Here is a 25,549-nt window from a genome sequence, read left to right on the forward strand (position 1 = left end):
TTGTAGATCCAAGATGTTAAGCCTTTGTCAGACATGGAGTTGGCAAATACCTTTTCCCAGACTGTGGTCTGTCTCCATGCTCTCTTGATGGTTTCTTTGACTTTGCAGAAGCTTGTCAGTTTAATGAGGTCCCATTATCTTATCTCATATGGCCCATGCTTTTCGGGATTTGTTCAGGAATTGGATGCCAGTTTCAATTTCCATAAGGGTGTGTCCTACATTTTCTAAGGTTCTTATGGTTTTAGGTTTTACATTTAGGTCTCTGATCCATTTAGAGTTAATTTTTGTATATGGGGATAGATAGGGGTCTTGTTTGAATCTTCTGCATGTGGTCAACCAGTTTTCCCAGCAACATTTACTGAATAGGTTCTCCTCTCACCAGTGGTAGGTAGTGGAGGCTTTGTCGAATTTGAGTGGTTGAGAAGTTGAGGTTTTGCTTCTGTAATCTCAATTCTATTCCATTGATCTATATCCTGTTCCTGTACCAGTACCAAACTGTTTTGATGATTGTAGCTTTATAGTAAAGTTTGAAGTCTGGTAATGTGATACCTCCTGCTTTGTTGGTTTTTGTTTTTGTTTATGTTTTTATTTTTTTTGCTGAGGATTGTTCTGGCTATTCTTGGTCGTTTGTGTTTCCATATGAATTCCTGTATTGTTTTTTCTAGCTCTGATGGGTATTGCATTAAATCTGTAGATTGCCTTAGGTAAGATGGAAATCTTCACACTGTTGATTCTTCCAATCCATGAGCATGGAATACTTTTTCCACTTGTTTGTGTTATCTTTGATTTCTTTGATTAGTGTTTTGTAGTTTTCATTGTAAAGCTCTTTCACATCTCTGGATAGGACGATGCCAAGGGATTTCATTTTTTTTGTGTGTGTGTGTGGCTATTGTGAATGGGATTGTGCTTTTTATCTGGGTGTCTGTTTGTTTATTATTGGTATAAAGAAATGCAATTGTCCTTTACCAGTGTAAGGAGGCTTTTGACAGATTCTCTTAGGTTTTGAAGATACACAATCATGTTGTCTGTAAAGAGAGATAACTTGACTTCCTCTTTTCCTATTTGGATACTACTGATGGCCTTTTCTTTTCTGATTGCTGTAGCCAGGACTTCCAATACTATGTTGAACAGGAGGGGAGAGAGTGGGCATCCTTGTCTTGTTCCAGTTTTTGGGGGAAATGGTTCCAATTTTTGTCTATTTAGGGGTATGCTAGCTGTGGTTTCTCGTAGATGATTTTTACTATTTTGAGGTTTGTTCCATGTATGCCTAGATGTTCAAGGGTTTTTATCAAGAATGGGTGCTAGATTTTATCAGAAAGCTTTCTCTGCATCTAATGATATAATCATATGGTTTTTGTTCTGATGTCTGTTGATGTATTTAATTACATTTATTGTCGTGTGAATGTTGAATCAGCCTTGCGTCACAGGGATGAAACCTACTTGGTTATGATGAATGATTTTTGAGATGTGTTATTGAATCCGGTTTGCTAGGATCTTGTTGAGAATTTTGGCATCTATGTTCATCAAAGATATTGGCCTGTTCTCTTTCTTTGTTGGGTCTTTACCTGGCTTGGGTATCAATGTGATGTTAGCTTCATAAACTGATTTGGGGAGGGTTCCATCTTTCTCAATCGCCTGTAATACTTTCAGTAGGATTGCTATCAACTCCTCCTTAAATGTCTTATAGAATTCTGCTGGAAAGTCATCTGGTCAAGGGCTTTTTTTTTGTAGGTAGTTTACTTATTATATAGTTAATTTCCTTGATTGTTATTGGTCTATTCAGGGTCTCAATTTCTTCTTGTTTCAACCTAGGCAGGTTGTGTGATGTCAGAAAGTCTTCCATTTCCTTAAGGTTTTCAAGCTTTTTTCCATACAAGTGTACATAGTAGTCTCTAATGATTTTTTGAATTTCTTCAGGGTCAGATGAGACTTTATCTTTTGTGTTTCTCATTGTATTTATTCAGGCTTTTTCTCTTTTTTTCTTGTTCAGTCTAGCTAGGGGACCATTGATCTTGTTTATCCTTTCAAAGAAACAGTTTTTTGTTTCATTGATATTTTGTTTTATCTTTTTGTCTTCTATGTCCTGGATTTGGGCTTTTATTTTGGTGATCTGGATTCTTCTGCTGAAGTTAGGGTTTTGGTGGTCTTGTTTTTCAAGCTTCCTAAGGTGATTTGTTAGGCTATTAATTTGTGATTCTTCCATTTTTTCATGTGTGTTTGTAGAGATATAATTCTCCTCTTACTTCAACTTTCATGGCATCCCAGAGATTTTGGTAAGATGTTTCTTCATTTTCATTTGTTTCCAGGTATCTTTTGATCTCTGTTTTGATTTCATCATTGACCCAGGAGTTGTTTAGCATCATGTTATTTAGTGTCCATGTCTTTGTGGGTTGGAGGGAACCTTGTTGGTGTTGATGTTTATTTTTATTCCACTGTGGTCCAAGAAGGTGCATGATAAAATTTTGATCTTTTGAAATTTGTTTATGCTTGATTTATGGCCAAGTATGTGGTCGATCTTAGAGTACGTTCCATGCAGTGATGAGTAGAATGTATATTCTGTGGTCGTTGGGTGGAGTGTTCTGTAGGTATCAGTTAAATCCATTTGGTCAAGAGTCACATTGAAGCCAGGCTTGGTGGCTCAGCCTGTAATCCCGCACCTTTGGGAGGCTGAGGTGAGTCGATTGCCTGAGCCTGCGGGTTTGAGACCCGCCTGGGCAGCGAGACCTCATCTCTACAATAAATTAAAAAATCAGCCAGGTGTGGTAGCGCGTGCCTGTAATTCTGGCTACTTGGAAGGCTGAGGCAGAAGGATTGCCAGAGCCCAGCAGGTCAAGCCCAGCAGGTCAAGACCGGGAGAGGCCATGGCATTCCAGTCTGGGTGACCGAGTGAGACTCCAACTCGAAAAAGAGTCACATTGAGGTTCTGGATCTCATTGCTGATTTTTTTGTCCTGATGATGTCTAGGACTGTGAGTGGGGTATTAAAGTCCCCAGCTATGATAATGTTAGAGAAAATATCTTTTTTGAGTTTTCCTAGAAGTTGCTTTCTGAAAGTTGGCAGTTGGCACTCCTATTTTGAGGGCATATATGTTTAGGATAGATATTTTTTGTTGATGGAGTGAACCTTTTATCATTATGTAGTGGCCTTCTATATCTTTTTAAATTTTTGATAGCTTAAATGGTATTTTGTCTGAAATTAGGATCGTGACTCCTTCTTTCTTTTGTGTTCTGCTTGCCTGGAAATTTGTTTCCCATCCTCTTACTTTGAGTCTGTGAGTGTCCTTTCTAGCGAGATGGGTTTCTTGAAAGCAATATATTGTTACCTGGTGATATTTTACCCATTTTCCCATTCTATGTATTTTCAGTGGTACATTTAGTTCATTCTCATTCAGGCTAATTATTGAAATATGAGAATTGATCCCTATCATAAAGTTCTTATTGAGTTGTTGTTGTTCCTCTTTGTTTTGTTTTTGGTGTTGGTTTGTGTGTTTTACTTTTTCCTGTACTCTTGTGAAGAACGTTGTTGCTCTTTTTTTTTTTTTTCTTCTGTATTTAGTACTTTCCTGTTTCTTATAGACGTGATCTGGTGGCAGCGTAAGTTCTTAGGGATTGGATATCAGGGAAATATTTTAATTCTCCCTCGCTGATGAAGCTTAGCTTGACTGGGTAGGTTATTCTTGGTTGAAATTGTTTATCTTTTAGGACTTTGAAGATAGGGCTCTAAGCTCTCCTAGCCTGCAGGGTTTCTGTAGATAAATCTGCTGCTATTCTAATTGGTCTTCCATGGTAAGTTATCTGGCCTTTTTCTTACTGCCTTTAGGATTTTTTCTTTTATACCTACTTTGTTTAGATGAATTATTATGTGTCTGGGAGTTGGCCTTCTCATTTGTTGTCTTGCAGGGGTTCTCTGAATCTCTTGTGTTTGAATTTTCACATCACTGATAAGATGAAGGAAGTTTTCTTCAATAATCTCATAAAATGTTTGTTCCCTGGTGGCCTCAGTCTCTCTTTCTGTTTCAGGAAATACATTTATTCTTAGGTTTGGTCTCTTGAAGTAATCGCTCATCTCTTGAAGGTTTTGTTCTGTCTTTTTAAGCTTCTTTTCTATGTTTTTGACAGTTTGGGTTGGATCTATATTTTGGTCCTCAAGCTCTAAGATTCTTTCTTCTGCTTGGTTAATTCTGCTTTCTATGCTTATCAGTTTGTTATTTATTTTATTCACAGTATTCTTTACTACTGCTGTCTCAGTTATCGACTCCTTTTCTAGTTTCTTCTTGTCTCTCCTCAATTCTTTTTCATCTCTTCATTAATGTCTTGATATCTAGGTTTGTAGTTTGAGACCAGTCATTCTGGGGACTCTTCATTGTTTGCATTCTGAAGTCAGTTTTCTCAGTGTCCGCCTTCCCAGGGGTCTGGGAGAGACCCATGTTCTTCTTTGTGTTTTTCTTCATTTGTGTAGTTTTTTCTCTCTCCCCCTTTCCCTCTCCTTCTTTAATTCTGTTTTTCAGGAAAGGTAGGGTTGCTTTAATTTCTTTTGTTCAATCTCCTGCTCTTCTTTATGAGGATCCTCTGACTTTGTTCATTTTTGGGGCTGGACTGTGGGTTGGGGCCTGTACTTTCTGCAGTTTTGAGGTTTAATTGAGGGGGGTGCTGTGATTGCAAATCTATCTGCAGATCCCAGTATCCACCAACAGGTGTATGGGCACACTGAAACCCGTTTCCCACTGCCTTATAGTCTGTCCGCGCAGCAGGGTTTAGGTTTGCTCCCTGGAACAAAAGGAAGTATGAAAAAGGAAAATAATGGAAGAAGGGGCATCAGAAGAAAGTTAGAGAAACAGAGAAGTGAGAGGGAAAATAGACATACACACCAACTAACGAGTGAAAAAGAGACAGAAGGCCAGAAAAGAGTGGAAAACAGACACACAAAATTCCCTAAAGCATACTGGTAATCACACAAAGACATTCCAATAAAAGCATGCCATTTGATTCATTTTTCCCCAACACAAACAGGTTGTCTAAATCAAAAAGCAAACAAAAGTGATCAAAACAAACAGTCAAAACAATAAAATCAAAAATCAAAATAAGAAGCAAGACTAGTTCTGGAATCTTTCCTGAGTGTCTGATCTCTATCCTCTCCCCTTTGCTTTCATTGCAGGCAGATAGATTTACTCCAAGCTTGCGTTGGTTCCCTTGGCTTGCTGCCTGAAAGGTCTACAACAGGGCTGAGTTGCCTGTATTTGATTCAGTGTAGGGAAGGGTCATTTGTCTCCTGTTTAGCCACATTACCTTAGAAACCAAGATGGGGGCTGCTCATAGATGGGTGGGGCAATACAAATCTCAGCCTGGAAAATGGTCAAGGTGGGCAGCTCCTCTTTTGTGGATCCTTTCTCTCCACCCATCCTTTCTCCTCACTCATCCGGGTCCATGGGCGATCCACTATGATGGGCTATGGTGGAGACACAGCTGGGCACTGGATCTGGTGTGCTGCCAGTGGCCTGGGGTGGAGGAGGGAGCTGGAAATTCCCTCTTCTGGAGCTGAGAACTGAGAACGGCTGATCTGCACCTCCTTAAGATATACTGTTCCCTTACACAACCACGGAGTCTCAAGCTGGGTGCCTCAGCCAGAGCGGGGACCGGAGCTCCAAAAGGCAGGTGGTGTGCAGTGATAGTGGCTTTGGGCCCCACACAGGTGGCACTTCAGCCAGGAATGGAGCTGGTATCTCTGAGGGGCAGGTGCCTAGAGCCTCCCTGGGTGATGGCGGCTTGAAATAGGGCTAGGCAGGGGCCCAGAACCCAGGGCGGGGAGCTGGAACTCTGAGGAGCGAGCACCAGGCTGCTAGACTGAGTGCCCAGTCAGGGAGGGAGCTGGCAGTGACTGAGAGCCATGCAGATCAGTGTAGCCAGCAAGGGAACCCAGATCTCCACAAGGCATTATCCAAGGGCCTCTACAGGCTGCGGCCAGTTGCTTGGGGCTGGGTGAGACAATGTAGCCAGGGAGGAAACTGGGATCTCCACACAGCTGGGGTTGCTTATGGTGGAGCAATAGCAGCCAAGAGGGCTCAGTAGCCGGCCTTGTGTGGGTCCAAGGGTCTCCAGGTCTTGGACTGGTGCAGCTGGTGGTGGGCAAGGGGGTGGGGGAAGGAAAATAAAAGTCCTTTTGGGATCTCACTTTCGGAAAATCTCACAATACCACCTATGCCATTGCCATCTTACCAGAACTCCAAAAGTTTTTTTTTTTTTTTAAATGACATTACATAATCAAATTAAGTGAGCTAATTTGGTTTAGGTGCTAGTCCCAAAGGCACATTGAGGTTAGACAATTTGGTTGAATCTCAGATCCAAGCTTTTTCTGAGTGAGAGTAGTTTTAGGCTGGGCTCAGTGGCTCAGCCTATAGTCCCAGCACTTTGGGAGGCCAAGATGAGTGAATTGCCTGAGCCCACAGGTTTGAGACCAGCCCAGGCAATTTGATGAACCCTCATCTCTACAATATGCCCAAAATTAGCCAGGCATGTTAGCATGCACCTGTAGTTCCAGCTACTTGAAAGGCTGAGGTGGAAGGATCCCCAGAGCCCAACAGGTAGACTAGGGTGGCCATGAGTGTGCCACTGCACTCCATGCACTCCAGCTGGGGAGACGGAGTGAGACTCCAATTCAAAAAAAAAAAAGTGTAGTTTTAGACATATAAAACCATTTGAAAACTACCTAGCAAAAAGTAGAAGCTAGATAGTGTTTTCTATGATTATTTTGAAACCAATTAGTTTTCTGGTACATATTAATATAAATTAACATAAAAAACAAATATTGCTATGCTGTGCTTATTTGAATATAAAAGGAGAGAAATGAGGGGAAACAAATGTGAAGCAAACTGACAAACGTTATAAAATTCTCTACAGTATCCCCCAAATTTTAATATAAACATTATAATTTACATTTTGCATATGAAGTCTCTGAGATTCAATGAAATGTAATAATTTACACAATAGCACATTTAGGGAATTCATAACATGAAATGCACTAAAATCCATGATTATGAGCATAAAATATTTGTAAGTTATGGATTCCCTAGATGATAAAACAAAAAACTCATAAAGATTTGCTTTATTTATGTGCATGCATTCACTCCTTTATTAATACATTAGTCTATTACATTTACTGAGTGTAAATCATGTGTCCATTGTTTGATCTGGTGGGATCACAGAAATCACTAAAATACTGGCATCTACTCCCTTATTCCGATGAAAACAAAACTTTGAACTCTGAAGTTAGACCAACACAGACAGAAATCCAGAACAAATGACAGAAAGAAGAATAAAGATTCAGTGGGAGAGGGAAGGAAATATACATCAGCCAAAGAAAGAATAAAATTTAAGAAAGGGATGTGATATCATTATATTCTGAATTGAACACAGTATCTTTCAACTAAGATAGTATCCATTTAAAGGTGAGATAAAGCCACTAATAGCATCAGTAGTATTTAAAACACATTCCAGTGTAAAAGTAAGATTATGTGTCTTTTCTTTATATTAAGATGTGGTGTACAATTCAGGGAAGATTATATATCTTCACCTCCACTCCTTGGGGTCATGACATTCTGGTGTAAGTTCTGCATAAACAGTGCAAGAATTTGGAAATCATATATATTTTCTAAATTTTAACATAGTTACAAGTATTATTTTTGACTAAGTATTTACTTTTTAAACTCGGGGAGAGGTGATGTCAGAAGGGTGTGATACAAGAAGGCAGTGTCTATAACAACCTGGGAACTCAAGGTTGGGAAATGATGTTTCCTACTTACAGTCAAGAGATAAATATTCTGCCTGCTGATCAGGGAGCATACCTGGAAGCACAGGGAAAAGTCTGGTCAAAACATATAATTGCATCCACCTAATAAAAACTAATTAACTGGTGTAAAAGTAAAAGATCTCTTGGTACAACAGAACTCAATCACTTTCACAATAATTGGATAAACTGCTCTGTAGGAAGGATTTATTAATAAATTGAAGACCTGACATTAGAAGCTACACATTTATTTTATTTTTTAAAACTCTTAAGCATAATGTGTGCACCTTTTTCATTTTTTGAAAAAGAATATTATGTATCCTTACACAGTTATTGTTTTTGACACCTTGTTGTGGCTCTCTTTTCTTCCTTCTTTCCTTCCTTCACTTTTTCTCTTAGTTTTGCTTTTTCCCTATCTGCTTCTCCCCCATTTTTTCTCACTTCCTTTCTTTCCTCCCTTCCCCTCTTTCCTCCTTTTTCCCTTCCTCATCCAAATTCTTAATCCTTCTAGAGTCATCCTGTCATAATGAAAGTATATTAAAATGGCTACAATGTACAATCCATGGACTTTGATGAACTCTTCTCCATTATACAGAGATTTCTGGGATTTTTATATTTCTCCTAATTTGTACTCACAGAATCTCTCTCTTATCTCTTCTTCTGCAGCTGTTTCCATTTATTCACCTCATATTAACCCAAACATGAAACGCAATCCTAGTATTTTTTAAATCCAAAAGCTTGTAAAGTTTTAATAAAACGCTAGTGAGATGGAGCATTTTGTCAAAATGCAGTCTTTCAGAAAATTTAAAATGTAATGTTTGTCCTCCCTCTTTAAAAAAAGTTTCCATTTCAAACTTTGTACTGACAGATTTTCACTGCTTGCTTCAACATTGTACAAGTCCTTTGCCATGGCTTTCTTTTATCTACTCCTGATTTTCTGTTTTTGGAAAACCTTGATGTCTTATGGACTGCCCATTGATAGCCAAGATTTCTTTTTATACCCTGAAAATAAGGAACTGAAGCATTTTTTCCCTTGTTTTTAACCTATTCTAGGTATCCTGTGATATTGACTATGTTGTGATGTTATATGGGAGGGGGGAAGAAGTTTTCTCTTTGGTACATTCTGCTCTCTTGTTTTTATTTACCTTTCCAAACACAAATATAATGGATAAAATAGGTGAGGTAAGTATAAATTTTGAATCTATTTTCCTGCAGTGAATTGTTTTAAGTATCTTCAAATGATTATTTATATAAGTGCATTGCAAAGGGCTTTGTGCAGGAGATTTTTTTGACTTTCTATTTATTATCAGATCATTTTGGAGAGGAGATGCAAAATCTATGCATTGAATACTGTTTTCTGAAGTATTATTACCTATCTTGAATGATCACCATGCAAAAGTTATATTGATAACCCAAAGAATTCATGAACTGCATTTGATTTTCCTGAAAATGTGTAGATATTTGAGGTAACTTTGCACTCAGTCTGCATAGAGAGAAAAATTGTTTGATTACAATAATCCCAATAAGAACAATCAATGAGTTGAATCATGGCAACCAGATCTTTCCTTAGTCAGAATTAGTAAGAAATAAAGGTGGGGAACCTAAGACTGAAAGATTCCCTTTTTATAAACTGATGCGGAGATTAAGGGAATATTATTAAATGTCTTCATTGTGGACAGAAAGCCAGATGGTTGCAATTGTTGACAACTTTATCTTATTCAGAAGATGCTAACATTATCCCTCTTGTTATACATTGGAGAAGAAGGTATTTTTAAGTTATATTCCTAAGAGTTACTTGACAATGAATAGAGAAAAAACACCACAGACCAAATTGCCTGGTTTATAAGTCAGTTGGTCTATACTTCAGTTAAGAAATATGAATGTATAAACTGGGAGAGGTGGTTTGCAACTGTAATTCCAGCACATTGGGAGGCAGAGGTAAGAGAATTGACTGAGCTCAGGGACTGTAGACCAGCCTGGGCAACTTAGTGAGACTTTTTCTCTACACTAAATCAAAAAATTAGCTGGGTATGGTGGCGAGCACCTGTCGTTCTAACCACTTGGAAGGCTGAGGTGGAAAGATTACCTGAGCTCAGCAGGTCGAGGCTGTGGTGGCCGTGAGCATGTCACTGCACTCTAGTCTGGGCAACAGAGTGGGATTCTGATTCAAACAGAATAAATCAAATATGTTAAAGATATTTTTATCTCTGAAACATTTCTTTATAGTTATCAAGAAATCAATAAATTATGTATATTTTACAGGTACCAAACTGATGCAAAAGTTTTATGTAGATTTTGCTTTTCATTTTAAAATCTTACTTATATTTACCATATTGTCAAATAAAAAGAAATTTAAAATAGAAAAATAAATTTTTGTAAAAATGGAGGAAAAGATAAAATATAGTAAAAAACATATAATAGTAATTAAGAAAACAAAAATAGATTAGTTATAGTTTTCTATAAAAGTTAAGATTTGAGTTCACCTGGTTAGTCAGAGTTATTAAATAAATATGCAAAGAAATTAGGGAAGGACATATAGCTTTTGAAAATTGCATTCTTTATCTTATACCATTGGAATTTAGTTAAAAAGATTTATTATCCAGCCGGGCTCGGTGGCTCATCCTGTAATCCCGCGCCTTTGGGAGGCTGAGGTGAGTGGATTGTCTGAGCCCGCGGGCTCAAGACCCACCTAGGCAGCGAGACCTCATCTCTACAATAAATCAAAAAAAAAAAAAAAATCAGCGGGACGTGGTAGAGCATGCCTGTAATTCCGGCTACTCGGAAGTCTGAGGCGGAAGGATCGCCAGAACCCAGCAGGTCGAGGCTGCGGTGGCGGGGAGGGGCCACTGCACTCCAGTCTGCGTGACAGAGTGAGAATCCAACTCAAAACAAAACAAACAAACAAAAAAACTAAAACCAAACAAACAAAAAAACCAAAAAAACCCAAAAAAGATTTATTATCATACTTGTGATGATGCTATATAATTGGTTAGTCAGAAAATTAAATAAATAAGATGTGCAACATAGTATGTAATATTTAGTAGGGACTAATAATATAATAAAATGGAGAAATTGTAGTTAATAATAATAATTTAATAAATGATATATAATTATAATTTATTAGTAGTAGTAATAAAAATTAATAAATGACAACTAACTCTAATAAAATAAACATTTGGCATTTATTTTGAATTGAGACTCAACACATACATTTATCTAATGTTCTAAAAATAGCTGCATTTAAAAAAATAATACATAAAATTCACTTTCATTCAAAATAGAGATTCCGTTACTGAAAACTTGATAAAAATATTTTATTGTCTGGAGTGTCCTGTTACCTAAAACTTCCTAAAACCTAGCTTTGTAAAAAATGCTTTACATCTTTGGAAATGTCGGAAATGAATTATTTTAACCTTCTTTCATATTTTTTCTCCCAAATCCTGGCTTCAAGCCAGTGACCTCTCTGACTTTGAGAGAAATATGTATTAATATATTGTGACACTCTCAAATGATAGAATATAGTCTGAGTGAGCTAAAGTTGTAAAATATGACAATCTGATAAAATAATAAGGATACCTCTCATATGTAACTACACATGCAATATTTAAGGAGGAAAAGAAAGATGAAAGTGAACATTGGGGGGATAGCAGTCTTTTCTTTAACAGGATATAGAATGTATCCTCCCACATAAGCTTTTTTGCTTCTGAGCATTGCAAATAATCTTTGTTCTTCTTTGCCCTTCTTTGACATTTCTCTGGGGAGGTGGGGCTTTTCCAAAATGGAATTCTACTCTCTCAAATAGAAGGTGAAATATTTCCAGATGATAAATAGCTTTGGGTCTGTTACCCTGGCAGGGGAGTTCTCGACTCATGTTGGGCTGTTAAAAGGAATTCCTAACCTTGTAAAGTAGTATTCCTCTTGCTCATATGGCAACAATTAAACCAGGAAGAACAAATGAGTCCCCTCAGGAGAGTAGAGTGGCATAGAATATTAAATATTCTTGGGCATTTAGTGGCTTTGGAAAGAGAGAAATTTGCATTATAATATTATATAGACAGAGTTATAAATCATCTTTGGGTCTGATTTTCTTTTTTCTATAAATAATACCTTAAGCTTAATCTAATTGCTTTGTAGTTAATATAATGACCACTGTGATGTTCATGAAGCTATGCAACTATAAAAACAGGAAAATTCAGTATTTTATATGTTTTACTAAGAAGAATCTAGCACAAGTAGTTTGCTTTGTACATAATGAAATTATTTCAGCCACAGAAACACCCATAACACTTTTTATACTCACTTTGGTCAGTTTATCTGAGTAAATCCTGCATGCAAATAAGACTGTTAAAACATTATTTCTAATCTCACACAATAACTGATAAAATATAATATATACTAACCATATAATTAAACTTTCTACATTCTTTGTAATCACATTTTTAAAAACTATCAATGGTTGTTATCACTTATGTGTGTTTACCACACAAAAATTTACTGAGAATATCTTGTACAAGGAACATTTCCCTTGCATTGGAATTTATGTATAGAGCTATCAGAATATTGTGTAACTTCTGTTACAAGGATCTCTGTATCAAATAGGACAGACTTTCGTGTGAACAATTTTGCCCACGTACGCTTTGAGACTGAAGGAGAGAGCTAGTAGATTCCTGAAGAAGATTAGAAGACATATGGGGAGGTTTCTCACTCCAGCAGACAAATTCAGTGTGTGGACCTAGATTCCTGTGAAAGATAATAACAAGTAGCTTAGTTAATATTCAAATGTATAATACCTGTATATTTCAGGAAAATAAAGTCACAAAACCTGAGTTCAGTGTTTGAAACTTATGTGAATTCTCATTAAAAAAAGAAGAAGAAGAAAAAATCTAAAAAAGATATTTGGAGAGACAAATGGAGAAAATTGAATATGACTGGTTATTAAGTGGTAATAGGCATTTTAAATAATTTTAAATGAAATGGTGACATTGTGGTTATGTAGGAAACAGTCTTATTTTCAGAAAATAGGTGCTGAAGTTTAGAAGATGGAATTGTTATGATGTTTACAAATTGTTTTCAATTGGCAATACATAAAAATAATGTTAATACAGCAAATGTAATAATTGTTTTACCTGCATAGGGAGAATATAGATTTTCATTGTATTAATCTATGTTTCTGTTGTTTTGAAGTTTTATTTATACAATTTTGTATAGTAAAATGGTGGCCCTCTCACCACTTTTAACTCTTGAGACTACCAGTAATTTATAGTATAGTGTGGTATAGAAAAAAAAACCAAAACAATTCATAATCCTGATGTGAATGGCATAGAGGTCATCAAAGAGGATAACCAAATTCTGTAAAATGTTAAGTAGATGAAGGATTGGTGACTGAGCAAACAAGCTCAAGGAAGCCAAATGCAAGTGTTTACAGGGTGAGGGCTTTAGCCATGGAGCCCCGGCTCTGAAAGAGACTCGTAATTGGCAGTGATTGCAGAGACAGGAAATAAGATATACTGGAGAAAACACCAGTTAACTAATCATCTGGATACAGAATTGCCCACATATATTTTAGAATGCACAAAACACAGGCATAAATGACCAGAATGCAAACAATAAAGAAAAAATTTAAAAGCTGTTCTTTAGATAATCTACAAAGAATTAGGGCAGTGTTGGAGGAATACTGTTATGGTCAGAGTCAACAAAATATCTAAAGTTTTCTTTTAAAAAAAGACTGTTCTCTTTTTATTCATGCTAGGACAAAACTCTAATCAAAAAATTCAATTTAAAAACATAAGGTTTCAAATTACATTATTTATCCAAACATGTGTCACCAGGTATTTGAGGAAAGTCCATAATATGAATGACAGACTCAAATTCCAAAACAGAGAAATAATCCTGAAGGAGCAGGTAATTCAGAGAAAACATATAACTAATTATAGTCCTCAAAAGGATTCAAGAAATCCCACAGTCCACAAAATATAAATATGACTATTAAAATGGAGTATTTGAAGTAAATAAAAGAAATTTCAGAATTTAATGTCTGTGTTGTATATGTGTACATATACATCCATGTTTGTAGTTTGTATGTATTGATTTTAAAATGAAGAAAATTCCCAATAAATAAGTGTAATATAATTTTTTTCACAAAAAAGACCAAAATATATGAAAATGAATGTTATGAGCAAAATACATATATGGAAGATGCATAAGTTCTAGCATTCAACATTTACATTTGTATTCCAGATAAAGGACACAGAAAACATAGGAAAGAAAATAATCATGGAAATACTTATAGATGAAAATTTCTGAGTGCTGAATGAAAATAGTTTTAGAATTAAAAAATTATAATATGTACCTGACCTCAGGAAATAAACACAAATGCCTGGAAACAATGTTCAAAATACAAACACAAATAAATACATACTTGGAAACAATGTTATAAATAATTAAAGTACCTAAATAAAAATAAAATTATAGAGTTTAGAAGAGAAGAGGAAAATAAAAAGAGAAAAAAGATACTATTTATCTACAAAGGTATATAATCAAACAGATATCAAGCTTAACATTGGTTTCCAGAAGACAGTGATTAATATTTTGGAAGAAAATTTATACATGTCTTCAAATGTATGATGAGGAATTCTGCTGTGTTTTTAATTTATTTATTATATAATTGTGGAGTACAAATGAGGATTTGCTATAAAAGTAAGATGCACGCAGTTGAAGTTTGGTCTTCTAGTTGACTCTCACTTCCCTTGGTAGTGGACTAGGTGCCCTTTGTGTTTTCATGTGACCCTACACTTCTTTTCCCCTCCCTCTCCTAGCAGTGCCCAGCAACTTTTGGTCTTACCCTTAGGCTAATGTGACTAGTGATCAGGGTGCACTTATTAGCAAGAACATACTGTATTCACTTCTTTGTGTGATGGTTCACTTAGTATGATGGTCTCTAACTGCATCCAAGTTGCTGAGAAGTGGACTGGATAAAGAAAATGTGGTACATGTACATGATGAAGAGGAATTCTTTCCAATCTAAGATATACAACCAGATGATAATTAATTATATATGAGAGTAAAATAAAGGCATTTTCTGATATACAAAGATTCAATGTTAGTCACAGAGCCATTCTTAAGAAGTTGCACAGGATTGGTGCCAGCAAACAAAAAGTAAACCAGAGTAGAAGAAAACATAAAATTCAAGAAATAGAGTTTCCAAACTAGAAGATTAATAAAGAAAAATTTCAGGTTGGTAACTATGCAGCTACCCTTGTTTGGATTGGGAAGAAAGAGGCTTTTCAGAAAGAGGTATGTAGTGAAAAGAGTTGAGATTGGATCTGAGCAGTGGGTTGAGCTTAAGAATATAAACAACCCAAATAACATAAACAGATAAACAAAAATGATATTATGGAAAAAACAACCATCTGCAAAATAAAACTATAGGAATCACATAGACATTGCATATTATTTGGTAATGGAACAAAAAATTTGCAAGATTGTGTGATTATAAGAAGATAATTTTTTTCTTTTTCTTTTATGTTTTTCCATCAACTGATGGACAAAAATTGTGGAAGGCTTATATTAGCAAGATTCTCTCTAGAAACAGAACCTATAGGATATTGATATGGATGATAGATATGTAAAAAGGTTTATTATTTAAAAATAGGCACAATGATTATGGAGGCTGACTAGTCCCAAGATATGCTGTTACCAGTAGGAGATCCAGGAAAGATGATGATTAGTTCCCATCCTAAGGATGGCAGGCTCAAGACCCAGGGAGAACTGTTGGTTTAGTTCAAGTCCTAAGGCAAGCAAAAAATCAGTGTCTCAGTATCTGAGGTTGAATGCTGTCAACCAGGAGGAGTTCTCCTTTACTCACAGAAAGTTTTTGTTCTTTTAGATAGGCCCTCCACCAATTGGGAGGGCCACCTAAATTAAGGAGGATAATCTACTTTACTCAGTCTACTGATTCTAGTGTCAGCCCATTCAGAAACACCCTCACTGACACACCCAGGATAATGTTTGACCAGATCTCTGGGCACATAGTGACCTAGCCAAATTGACACATGAAATTAACCATTAAAAAGAGTTTGAATTCACAACTCTTTAAGATAGATTCTGTAGAATACAGATGATGGAAGCTGGACGTAGAAAGGAGAGTAGATGTAAGGGAGAATATAAAGATGTTAATGCCATAATCTTAGAAAATAAAGAAACCCAAGGTCTGTGTTTGAACTGAATTTGGGAACAAAGATACACACATAATGCTTAGACTAGTGTTTTATTACACAGAATAAGTAGTATTACCACTCCATTGGGACGAGGGAAATGCTGTGGAGTTTGCAGATCAACAAATGTTATTCAAATTTATAATTAAAGAACTCATATCGCACTTACTCCTATAGCCAATATTCATATATGCATTTTTTAAATAAGAATGGCAACAGAAACAATTAGAATGTGACTTCTCTAGGTAACTGGGAAACAGAAGGGTACCATTAAGGATTATGAACTCTTCTTCACTCTTTGATATTTAGCAATTTTCATGTATTACTTTGATTAAAATGTTTGATCAATTTAAATTGATGTAATAAATTCATATTTACTAATATAGGGAAAAGTTTTCAAAATAATCCATATAAAATCTGGTTACAAAACAGTAGGCAATGTACCATAGCACTTGAGAGCACATATTAGTTAAGTAATTGCAGGGCTGGTCACCAGATCAGAAATTTTGACGGTAATGAATTTATGATGAACCATTCTCCCTTCCCCTGGTTTTCTGATTTTTCTATCATCTCATATACTTTGTTCTCAGAAAATAAGACAAAACTACATACTCAAAAAGCAAATGAATAAGTTTATTATTACCCCAAAGGCTAAGTCATGAGGAAAAAAAATGATTATGAAAGAAAGGACAGGAACAAATAAAAGAGATTTGGAGCACAGAAAACAATTTATGAATTGGCATTTTAAAGGAGATTATGGCTTTAAATATCATTTCATAAGCAAAAATAACATTAAACTCATTTTTGTATCTTTTTTGAAAAATGTTTTGCAGTAACTTATTTATTTTTTTACCTTTCTCATCACAACTAGCCATACATGCTAACTGTTTAGGCTGTATTTTTCCATCTCCTTCCAGAAAATATGCCTAATTCTAAGACTTAGGAACTATGTGAAGATGTATATTTTTAACTAAATGCTTAAATTTAGCAATCAACTGGTAACTCAATGACATTTTTATAGCATCAATATCTCTATCTTTTTATCTATCATCTACGTATCTATCCATTCATCCATCCATCCATCCATCCATCCATCCACCCATCCATTCATCTATCTATCATCTATCAACTATCTAATTTATCTATCTGGCACTCTATCCATATGGATTAGTAAGAGTTGAACACAGATAGTTGAACGTAATTTTTAGTTTTCACACAAATGCCACCTTTTCAAAATCAGCTGTTTGTCCTCGCAGCACACCCCATGCTATCTCCATTCCTCGTAAACAACCCCTATCCTTGCAAATGACAAATGAAAATAAAAGCACTGCTGGATATAGCAATATAAAAAGCATTTTCCATTTTATGTGCACTTTTCAACCCGGAGAAAATAAGAATAAATTCCTTTTTTGTGCAGCAGTTTCTAAAATATAATCAGAGAGATGCTAGTAGACATTTAACTTTAGATTAGCTTTCTCAAAACTTTTAAGCACTGGAATTCGAGATTTGCTTATACTCTGAAGCTACTCCTTGCTATCTTTTTTGAGCCTCTCTTGGCATCTCATTTTCACGCACCATCTGAGATGACTTGGAAAACATCAGAAAATAACAACACCACTTCCACAAAACAACTGCCTGGACAGTGCGTATTTCTACATCCATCATTTATAGAACTCTGTTTCTGGGAGAAATTTTATTTTAAGTTTCAATACTAAAACATGTTATTTTTGGAGTTGGCTGCTTCAATCAGTAACTGTAGTCAGAGCCTACACCCAGAAGCAGCTTATTTTTAAATAATTAGAATAAGAAATACTGCTAGCTGTTATTTTTTAATTGCTGGAAAGGAAAATATTTTTTTTTAATTATTAGCTTGCTGTATGCGTGTTTTAAAATGATTGTGCAAGAAGGTATCACGTGATATTTTACTATAAACACAAGCCCCAAAATGTAGCAAAGTGTGTGGGTCCTACTGTAGCCCTCCTTCCTTCTTCATGCAAATGAGACTAAGAACTCAACTTATAGAGTAAGATAAGCCTGAATTTCATCGCTGAAAAACTTGAGGAAGCAACTTCATCTGTAGAGATCAATATCTGAAATCATTTAAGATACATTTTTTAAGATTCATAAAAAGTATTATATTTTTGGTCTTTGTAGTTGTCTTTAAAAAAAAATTAACAGAAGAAAACACATACTCATACACATATATGTATTCATTTAATTGCTTATGGAAGGATAGGCAATGCTCATTGGAACGTTCAATTTCATTGAATGAATATAATGCAGACATTTTAAATAATAATGAAAATAGGTGTGTGATATTTTGTTATTAAAAATTGTTGACTCAGTTTTCTTATACCATGTATGTATATATACATGTATACAATCAAGCAAATATATAAATATAAAAGTACAATAAGTTTATATGCATGTATTTACTGTCTCAGTTATATGTTTATATAACCATATAACTGCAACATACAAAAATAATAAAATAAGTTATCTCTGGGTTAGACGATGAGGGGAATTTTGATTTTACTTTTTACCTTTCTGTATTCAAATTATATTTGAAATAAAAAATTATCATATCCAACATAATATTTATTTACTATCAGAATTATACTGGAAAAACATCTACACTTTATGCTAGTCACTTATGTGCCTAAGTCAATCAGCACTGAATAACAAATTTTAAATATTGTCCGTCAATGTAGAATATTGTATGTGATTTCCTCTAGGTATTATCATGTGATAACTTGCTATTAAAAAAAACAAAACTAATCCTCTCAAGGGTTTTGCATTCATCAACTTTATTTTCAGTTCAAAATTTTAACATATTTTCACATATTTCTTCTGAAGTTTTAATCTCTGCAAAAGTCATGTTAAAACTAGAAGGAAAAGGTAGGAGAGTGAGGAGTGGAAGCAATTAAATTTAATTTGGATCTTAGAGAGAACTGAAAACATTTGCTTCTTTATTTTTATGCCAGTTTCCAAAGAAAACAGTTCTAATTTTAGCTGAATGAAGATTTCTGTTTTGTTTTATTTTTGTTTTGTTTGCCTTTTTTTTGCCTTTGGTAACTTTACTTGGATCACATTATGAGAAAATACTTAGAATTTTCTCTCAGTTCCCACAATATTACCATATATTCTTCGAACTGTTGGCAAAATGGATCTAGTTTATAAAGTCATTCCTTTTGCTTTGAGCTTTTGCCTATCTCATATATTTAGATAAATTTGAAAGCAAAAGCAATACGCACTTTGTTGAAAGTCTTTAATAGTATGGTTGAAATTTGTAATTTGAAATTCCTAAGTTCAAAGAATATTTATCTACAGCATGATTTTACGCTTGAAACTTCCTATGCTTCACAGCAGCTGGTAAAAAAAAAAATGAGGCAGAAAAAATAATTCCTTCTATCATTCAGAGCAATTTTTCTTATATTTAAGTAAAATATAAGAAACTTTTAAAGAAACATCAAAATCTTGTTTCCTTTCATTGCTGCCATATTCTTTATATTACTCTACTCAACCTGGTACAAATGCAAATGCTTATTATGCTCTTATACAAATACACTTTTAGGGCAAATTTTGAAGTAAATATAAATTTATAAAATGAACAAATTTATTTTAGTAGTATTAATGTAAAGATTATTTACTAAACTTCAACCAAAATATTGAGTTTAAGAGCAAAGATGTAGCCATAGTTGAGCTTGTATTTATTCTGGCTATATTTGTGCCCTGATATTACTAATATTAAGACACAGAAAGCTTATTTGCAAAAGGATATAATTTAAAATGTTTTTAAAACTTTGTGTGTGTGCTGAAACATTAAGCAAAACAGAACACATTCTTAATCAAATTTTTTCCAGAAAGTTGTTACTTTATGCAAGTTTTAAGGCACATCCCAAAAGGTTATGTGTGTTGTAAAAGTTTAACATTTTTGAGGAGGGTTGATCTGGTGACTGGAATGAGCTTTTAAACATAAAAATTTGAATTTTGAAATCAGAAGGCTGTACCAAATAAGCAATAATAGTTTAAAACATGTAGATCAGCATCTGAATAAAAAATAATTGATATTATATTATTTATAAGAATGCATATCATTATATATATGTTTTTATATTAGTTATGACAATATAGATTTATAAGAATGGTCTTAGAAAAATAAAGATATTGTGATATTTTATGTTCACATTCATTTATTTGTAGCTAATTTATAAACCTCTAAGGCCATGTTCATCTTTCATGTATTCCTCAGTTCCATTTTAAGAAACTGACTTACACTGTTACAATAATAATTTCTCTTCCATTTTGCTCTTTCTTATTATTCTCTTATTAAGATTCATGGGTATCTTATGCCATGTTATAACAAAGTGAACTATACATGTTGAATTTTTTAAAAGATTATCTGAATTTCAATTTATATCTATATTACAAAATAGATATTTTATATATAGAATAACTTAGAAGAAACTATTTGTGAATTTGAAAGAATAATCAGTGAGTCTAACAATTATCTAGTAGATTGGCTAACTCATTCAAACTCAATCTGTTAAAATGAGATACTCTATCTGAAAACTTCTGAATGTGCCAGTTCTCTCCTCTGTTTTCAAATAAAAAGGGTTCAGTGTTTTCTGTGTTCCTTTACTTTATCTACCTCTGGACTCACTGATTTCCATCTTTAGGATATTTGGAAGGCATATTTTTTGGAGTTTCTGTGCTAATTTATTTTTATTGCTATGACTACATAAAATGCAACAAGCACATTTAAGATTTGTTTTATAAAAATGTTATCCTTAAAGGGATATCAACTAACAAAATAAAAAACATTCAAAAAAATAGTTATATTTATGCCTGTTGATGTATCTGGGGTTATAGTTTAGTTTCAATCTTGACAATGCATAAAAAAATATGACCAGGTGCAGAGAAGCTCACATCTTTTATTTCAGTATTTTGGGAGTTCAAGAGAGGAAGATTACTTTAGGTCAGGGGTTGGAGACCAGTTTGGAAAACACAGAAAGATGCTGTCTCTACAAAAAAACAAAAAAAAAGAAAAAAATTACTCAAGTGTAGTGGGATGTGCCAAAAGTCCCAGCTACTCAGGATGGTGAGGCTGAGATGAGAGGATCTATGAGCCCAGGATTTTGAGGCTGCAATGATGTATGATCCCACCACTGAAACCTAGTCTGGGCAACAGATCTTGTCTCAAAAAAAAAAAAAAAAATGTTGGCCGGGCTCGGTGGTTCAGCCTATAATCCCGCGCTTGGGGAGGCCAAGGTGAGTGAATTGCGTGAACCCGCGGGTTCGAGACTCTCCTGGGCAACTTGGCAAGACCTCATGTCTACAATAAATTAAAAAAAATTAGCTGGGCGTGGTAGCGCGTGCTTGTAGTTCCAGCTACTTGAAAGGCTGAGGCGGAAGGGTCGCTGGAGCCCAGCAGGTCGAGGCTGCGGTGGCCGGGAGCGTGCCACTGCACTCCAGTCTGGGTGGACAGAGTGAGACTCCAACTCAAAAAATAAAAAAGTTAATAAAAAAATACAACGGATTGAGAACAGGATAATAGAGGAATGAATATGTGGTCTAACTATTGATGAAGCAAGTAGATTGAAAGATGAATGGTGGAATGTCTGGGGTATACAGATGTATGTGTGCTCAGTGTGTACTTTATCAATTTTTTGTTTAAAATTTTTATAATAAAAAAAATTGGAGGAAAAAACACAGGAAAAATGATCGTAAGATTTTTTATTTAACACTTCTGAATGAATAAATTATACTAAAAAGTATAACTTTTTAATATGTTTTAATATGGCAACCTTAATTTAATTAGTGTTTCTCTCTCTCTTTCTTTCTCTCTCTCTCTCTGTTTCCCTCAAAGCTCCATTCCGACTTAGACAAGGGAGAGGGCACTGTTAAATATACTCTCTCGGGAGATGGCGCTGGCACCGTTTTTACCATTGATGAAACCACAGGGGACATTCATGCAATAAGGAGCCTGGATAGAGAAGAAAAACCTTTCTACACTCTCCGTGCTCAGGCTGTGGACATAGAAACTAGGAAGCCCTTGGAGCCTGAATCAGAATTCATCATCAAAGTGCAGGATATTAATGATAATGAGCCAAAGTTTTTGGATGGACCTTATGTTGCTAGTGTCCCAGAAATGTCTCCCGTGGGTGAGTAAGCAAATCAAAATTCTGTCAGATGCTACAAGACCTTGCCAACATTCACTTTTGCAGGTTAATGTAAATATCCTATTTTTAACCCAGAAGAACACATTTCAATTGTAGTGAATACAATTATTTTCATTTTGAAATATTTTTCTATTTTTCTTTCTGCTCCAATATAAAAATAACTATTAGAATATATATACATAAGTATATATAAATATAACTATCTTTCAACCTGTGGATTCACCTAAACTCATAGAATCCCTTTGTGCTTTAAGTACAAAATTCATTTTGAATTGATTGTCACCAATTTCAGACACTAACAAGTATACAACACTTACGATAACTACCACACATCACTAAATACCAGATAGTAATTCTTAGTTTAAAGTAAGTTATCTAAAGTATGCATTGTGTCTGATCTGGAAGTGCTCCAGAAAGAGGTGTGTTGCATCTTTTGTTGCTATTGATAGAGATTCTAGAAGGATGATATGTTTCCTTTGCAGGTGGAAGTAAATTACAATTCTATGTTATACTATCAAACCAAGGAGCAAATAATATTGCGAAGTTATTAGAATGAGTTTATAATTCTACTACAGTAGCATAATCATCCTAAAAATTTAAATTTGACATCAATTTACATTTCAATATCAGCCAAAATTTACAAAGTCCTATACATGTATTTATAAAGTAAATAAATTAAAAATTCTGACTTTCAGGATACTTTTTTAAATCGAAATTTTTATACCTCAGTCATCATTTGCTAATTCTTCAATTTATTTCAACGTAACTTTTGGTTTTTCTCACATTTGGAAGATAAAGCTACTCATCACATGTAGGTTACAACATGAAATTCTTGTGTGGGAGCCATTGCTAATATTTCCAACGACTGACGTGTCTCCGAGGGCATTCTGCTCCTACAAACACCCAGGACGTGCAGTGAAGAGTGTGCATGCTACCCTGAGGGTGGAAGCAGGGTAGTGATTGTAAGAGTTGTCACATGGAGTTTCTATAAATGCACTTGAAATTGAATATGTGACCTTCTTAGACATTTAAAGGCCATAGTCTCTTTTTGGCCTAAGAAACCAGCTCAAATTAGTTCACTAAGATTTCAAAATTTTAATGTGCATTCCCAGGCTGCAAGTATGTAATTCAGTATCTGTTATATTTTTTTCATTTGTCTCTTTTATGCAGTCTTATGATTGCTAGGCATTTAAAAATCCAGTTGGACTGAAGCATGTCTTGTTAGAAAGTAGTCCCAAAAAATGGAGAAGGCCATCTATTAACTGTGCCTTAATTTTATAGTGGAGGATAAAGAAAGGTAATATATTAGAATAAGGCTTTAAGAAGACATGCTTTTTAATAGATAAATAGTTTAACTCAGTGCCTACTTCATGTATATTGGAAATAGTGGTATAAATTGATGTCCCTCAGTGACTTTTTTTTTAACTTTTAAAATTTAATTAATTTTAAAGATATGGGGTACAATTCAGGATTAGGTATACAAGTGATCATTGTACAGGTAGTTAGGCCTCCCTTTCGTCCCCACTTCACCTGGTTTGAGATCCGGTACCCTTACTGATGTTGTGTACCCGCCTCCCCTGGGATTTTCCACTACTGCCAATCCCCTTCTTACAGAAATATGATAAATGTTCAAGGTCTGCTTATGAGTGAGAACATGTGGTACTCAGTTCTTTGTTTCTATGTGAGACCACTGAGTATTGTAGACTCTAGATCCATCCAAGTTGCTCTGAAGTCCACAATTTTGGAGTGTAAACTAGTATAACCTCTGTGGAAAATAGTTTGGCAAGTCCTAAAAGATTCAAAAATCGACCTTCCATGTGACCCAGCAACTCCACTTCTGAGAATATGCCCAGAGGAACTCCAATCATTCTATAACAAAGATACCTGCGCATTCATGTTTATTGCAGAATTATTCGAAATAGCAAAAACATGGAACCAACCGTGCTGCCCATCAAAAGTGCACTGGATTAAAAAAAATGTGGTACATATACACAATGGAATGTTATGCAGCCATAAAGAAGGACAAAATTATGGACCTCGGTGACTCTTTATTACCAAAACAGCATCCCCAAAGCAAGCATACATCACTCTATTAGAAAATTATGCCTTAATAGATAAAACAATTAGGTCTTTTGTTGTGCTTGTTAGAATAAAGGATAGGACTGCAGGGTCAGCACCCTATGTATAAGTTGTTTGCAGCTAGATATTAAAGAGAAAAATCTTTCTGGAAAATTAGAAGGATACGTAAGTGAAAACAAAGTAGTTTCAGCTTTTGCAGTTGGGGTGGCACATAATTTATTCTACTGTAATATTGGACAGATCATGGAAGAATAGGTTCCCTAAAGGATTTTGCCATGTGCCATTACTGAAATTTTCCACTGGGTGTTCAAAAGACTCTGGTAAATACATACATTGATTTTTAATGCGCCACCCTCTCTTTTTTTTTTAATAAGAGAAGAAGAACTCTTTTGAATATGAAACTGTATTGCATTGTATGAATTAGTCCAGGTATTCTTGGACTGCGTTTGCATAATATGCACTTTTTAAATAAACTCAAAAAGGTATAAACACTACTTATGAATTAAATGTTAAATATAAAATATCTGTCATGCATTATTTTCCCTTCTCCACAGTTCCACCTATTCACATAGAACCAAAAAATACAGGAGATTCTGTTAGATTTATGGTATTTGCTATTTCTGCTTTTACATGACCTACCTAAACCTAACCAGCAACTACTGTGCATCTGGAACTTATGTTTATATTCCTAGAGTACTTGAACATCAATGTCAAGTACGCTTTTCTTACCAGATAGAAATGGTTCACTACTTTAATAATCTAAGAAAAAATATCCTTTTCCCTATTCTATTTTCCCCATCCAATCTAGGCAATCCCACCTCTGTATTAGTTTCCTTCAAATATTAAAATTTTAGTCAAGTCCAGATGGAACTTTGTATGGTGTATTTCAGTATACCTATATTGTTGCAACCAATCTCACTGTCTGTGGTAGATACTCATGTTTGAGGTATTGTTTAGGGAATAAGTATTTTCCCAATGCTGCCATTTCATTTTCAACAAGAGGGAAGAATTAAATCATTTTAAAGGCATGTAGTGAAATAACTTATTATACAAAGCAGAAGATAAAGAAATATTGTAACATTAAAATGAAGTCTATTATGCAAATGTTAACTTAATAGTGATGGATTATATATGTAAAAATAGGAAGAAACAAACCTGCAATGAAAATCAACTAAAGTGAAAGAATATAAATGTACAAAAGGAGAATGGTGGTGAGCAGAGAGGGTCAAGATTTCAGGAGAAAAATCAATATTTAAGACATATACCACTATGAAATATACTTAATTCCCTAAAGTT

General features: G+C 34.8%; 1 protein-coding gene across 1 annotated transcript in view; it reads left to right on the top strand.

Annotated features, from left to right (window-relative positions):
- The window catches only part of LOC103277268 (cadherin-12-like), a 249,856-nt gene extending 227,692 nt beyond the window's left edge, over positions 1-22,164 (top strand). Inside the window, exon 3 of the mRNA XM_008074669.2 lies at positions 21,862-22,164. Within this exon, the coding sequence (XP_008072860.2) occupies positions 21,862-22,164 (303 nt within the window). The remainder of the gene's footprint in view (positions 1-21,861) is intronic.
- Positions 22,165-25,549: the final 3,385 nt, after the last annotated feature.

Source organism: Carlito syrichta, unplaced genomic scaffold, assembly GCF_000164805.1.
Source record: "Carlito syrichta isolate Samal-C Ts95f unplaced genomic scaffold, Tarsius_syrichta-2.0.1 Scaffold316825, whole genome shotgun sequence".
NCBI lineage: Eukaryota > Metazoa > Chordata > Mammalia > Primates > Tarsiidae > Carlito > Carlito syrichta.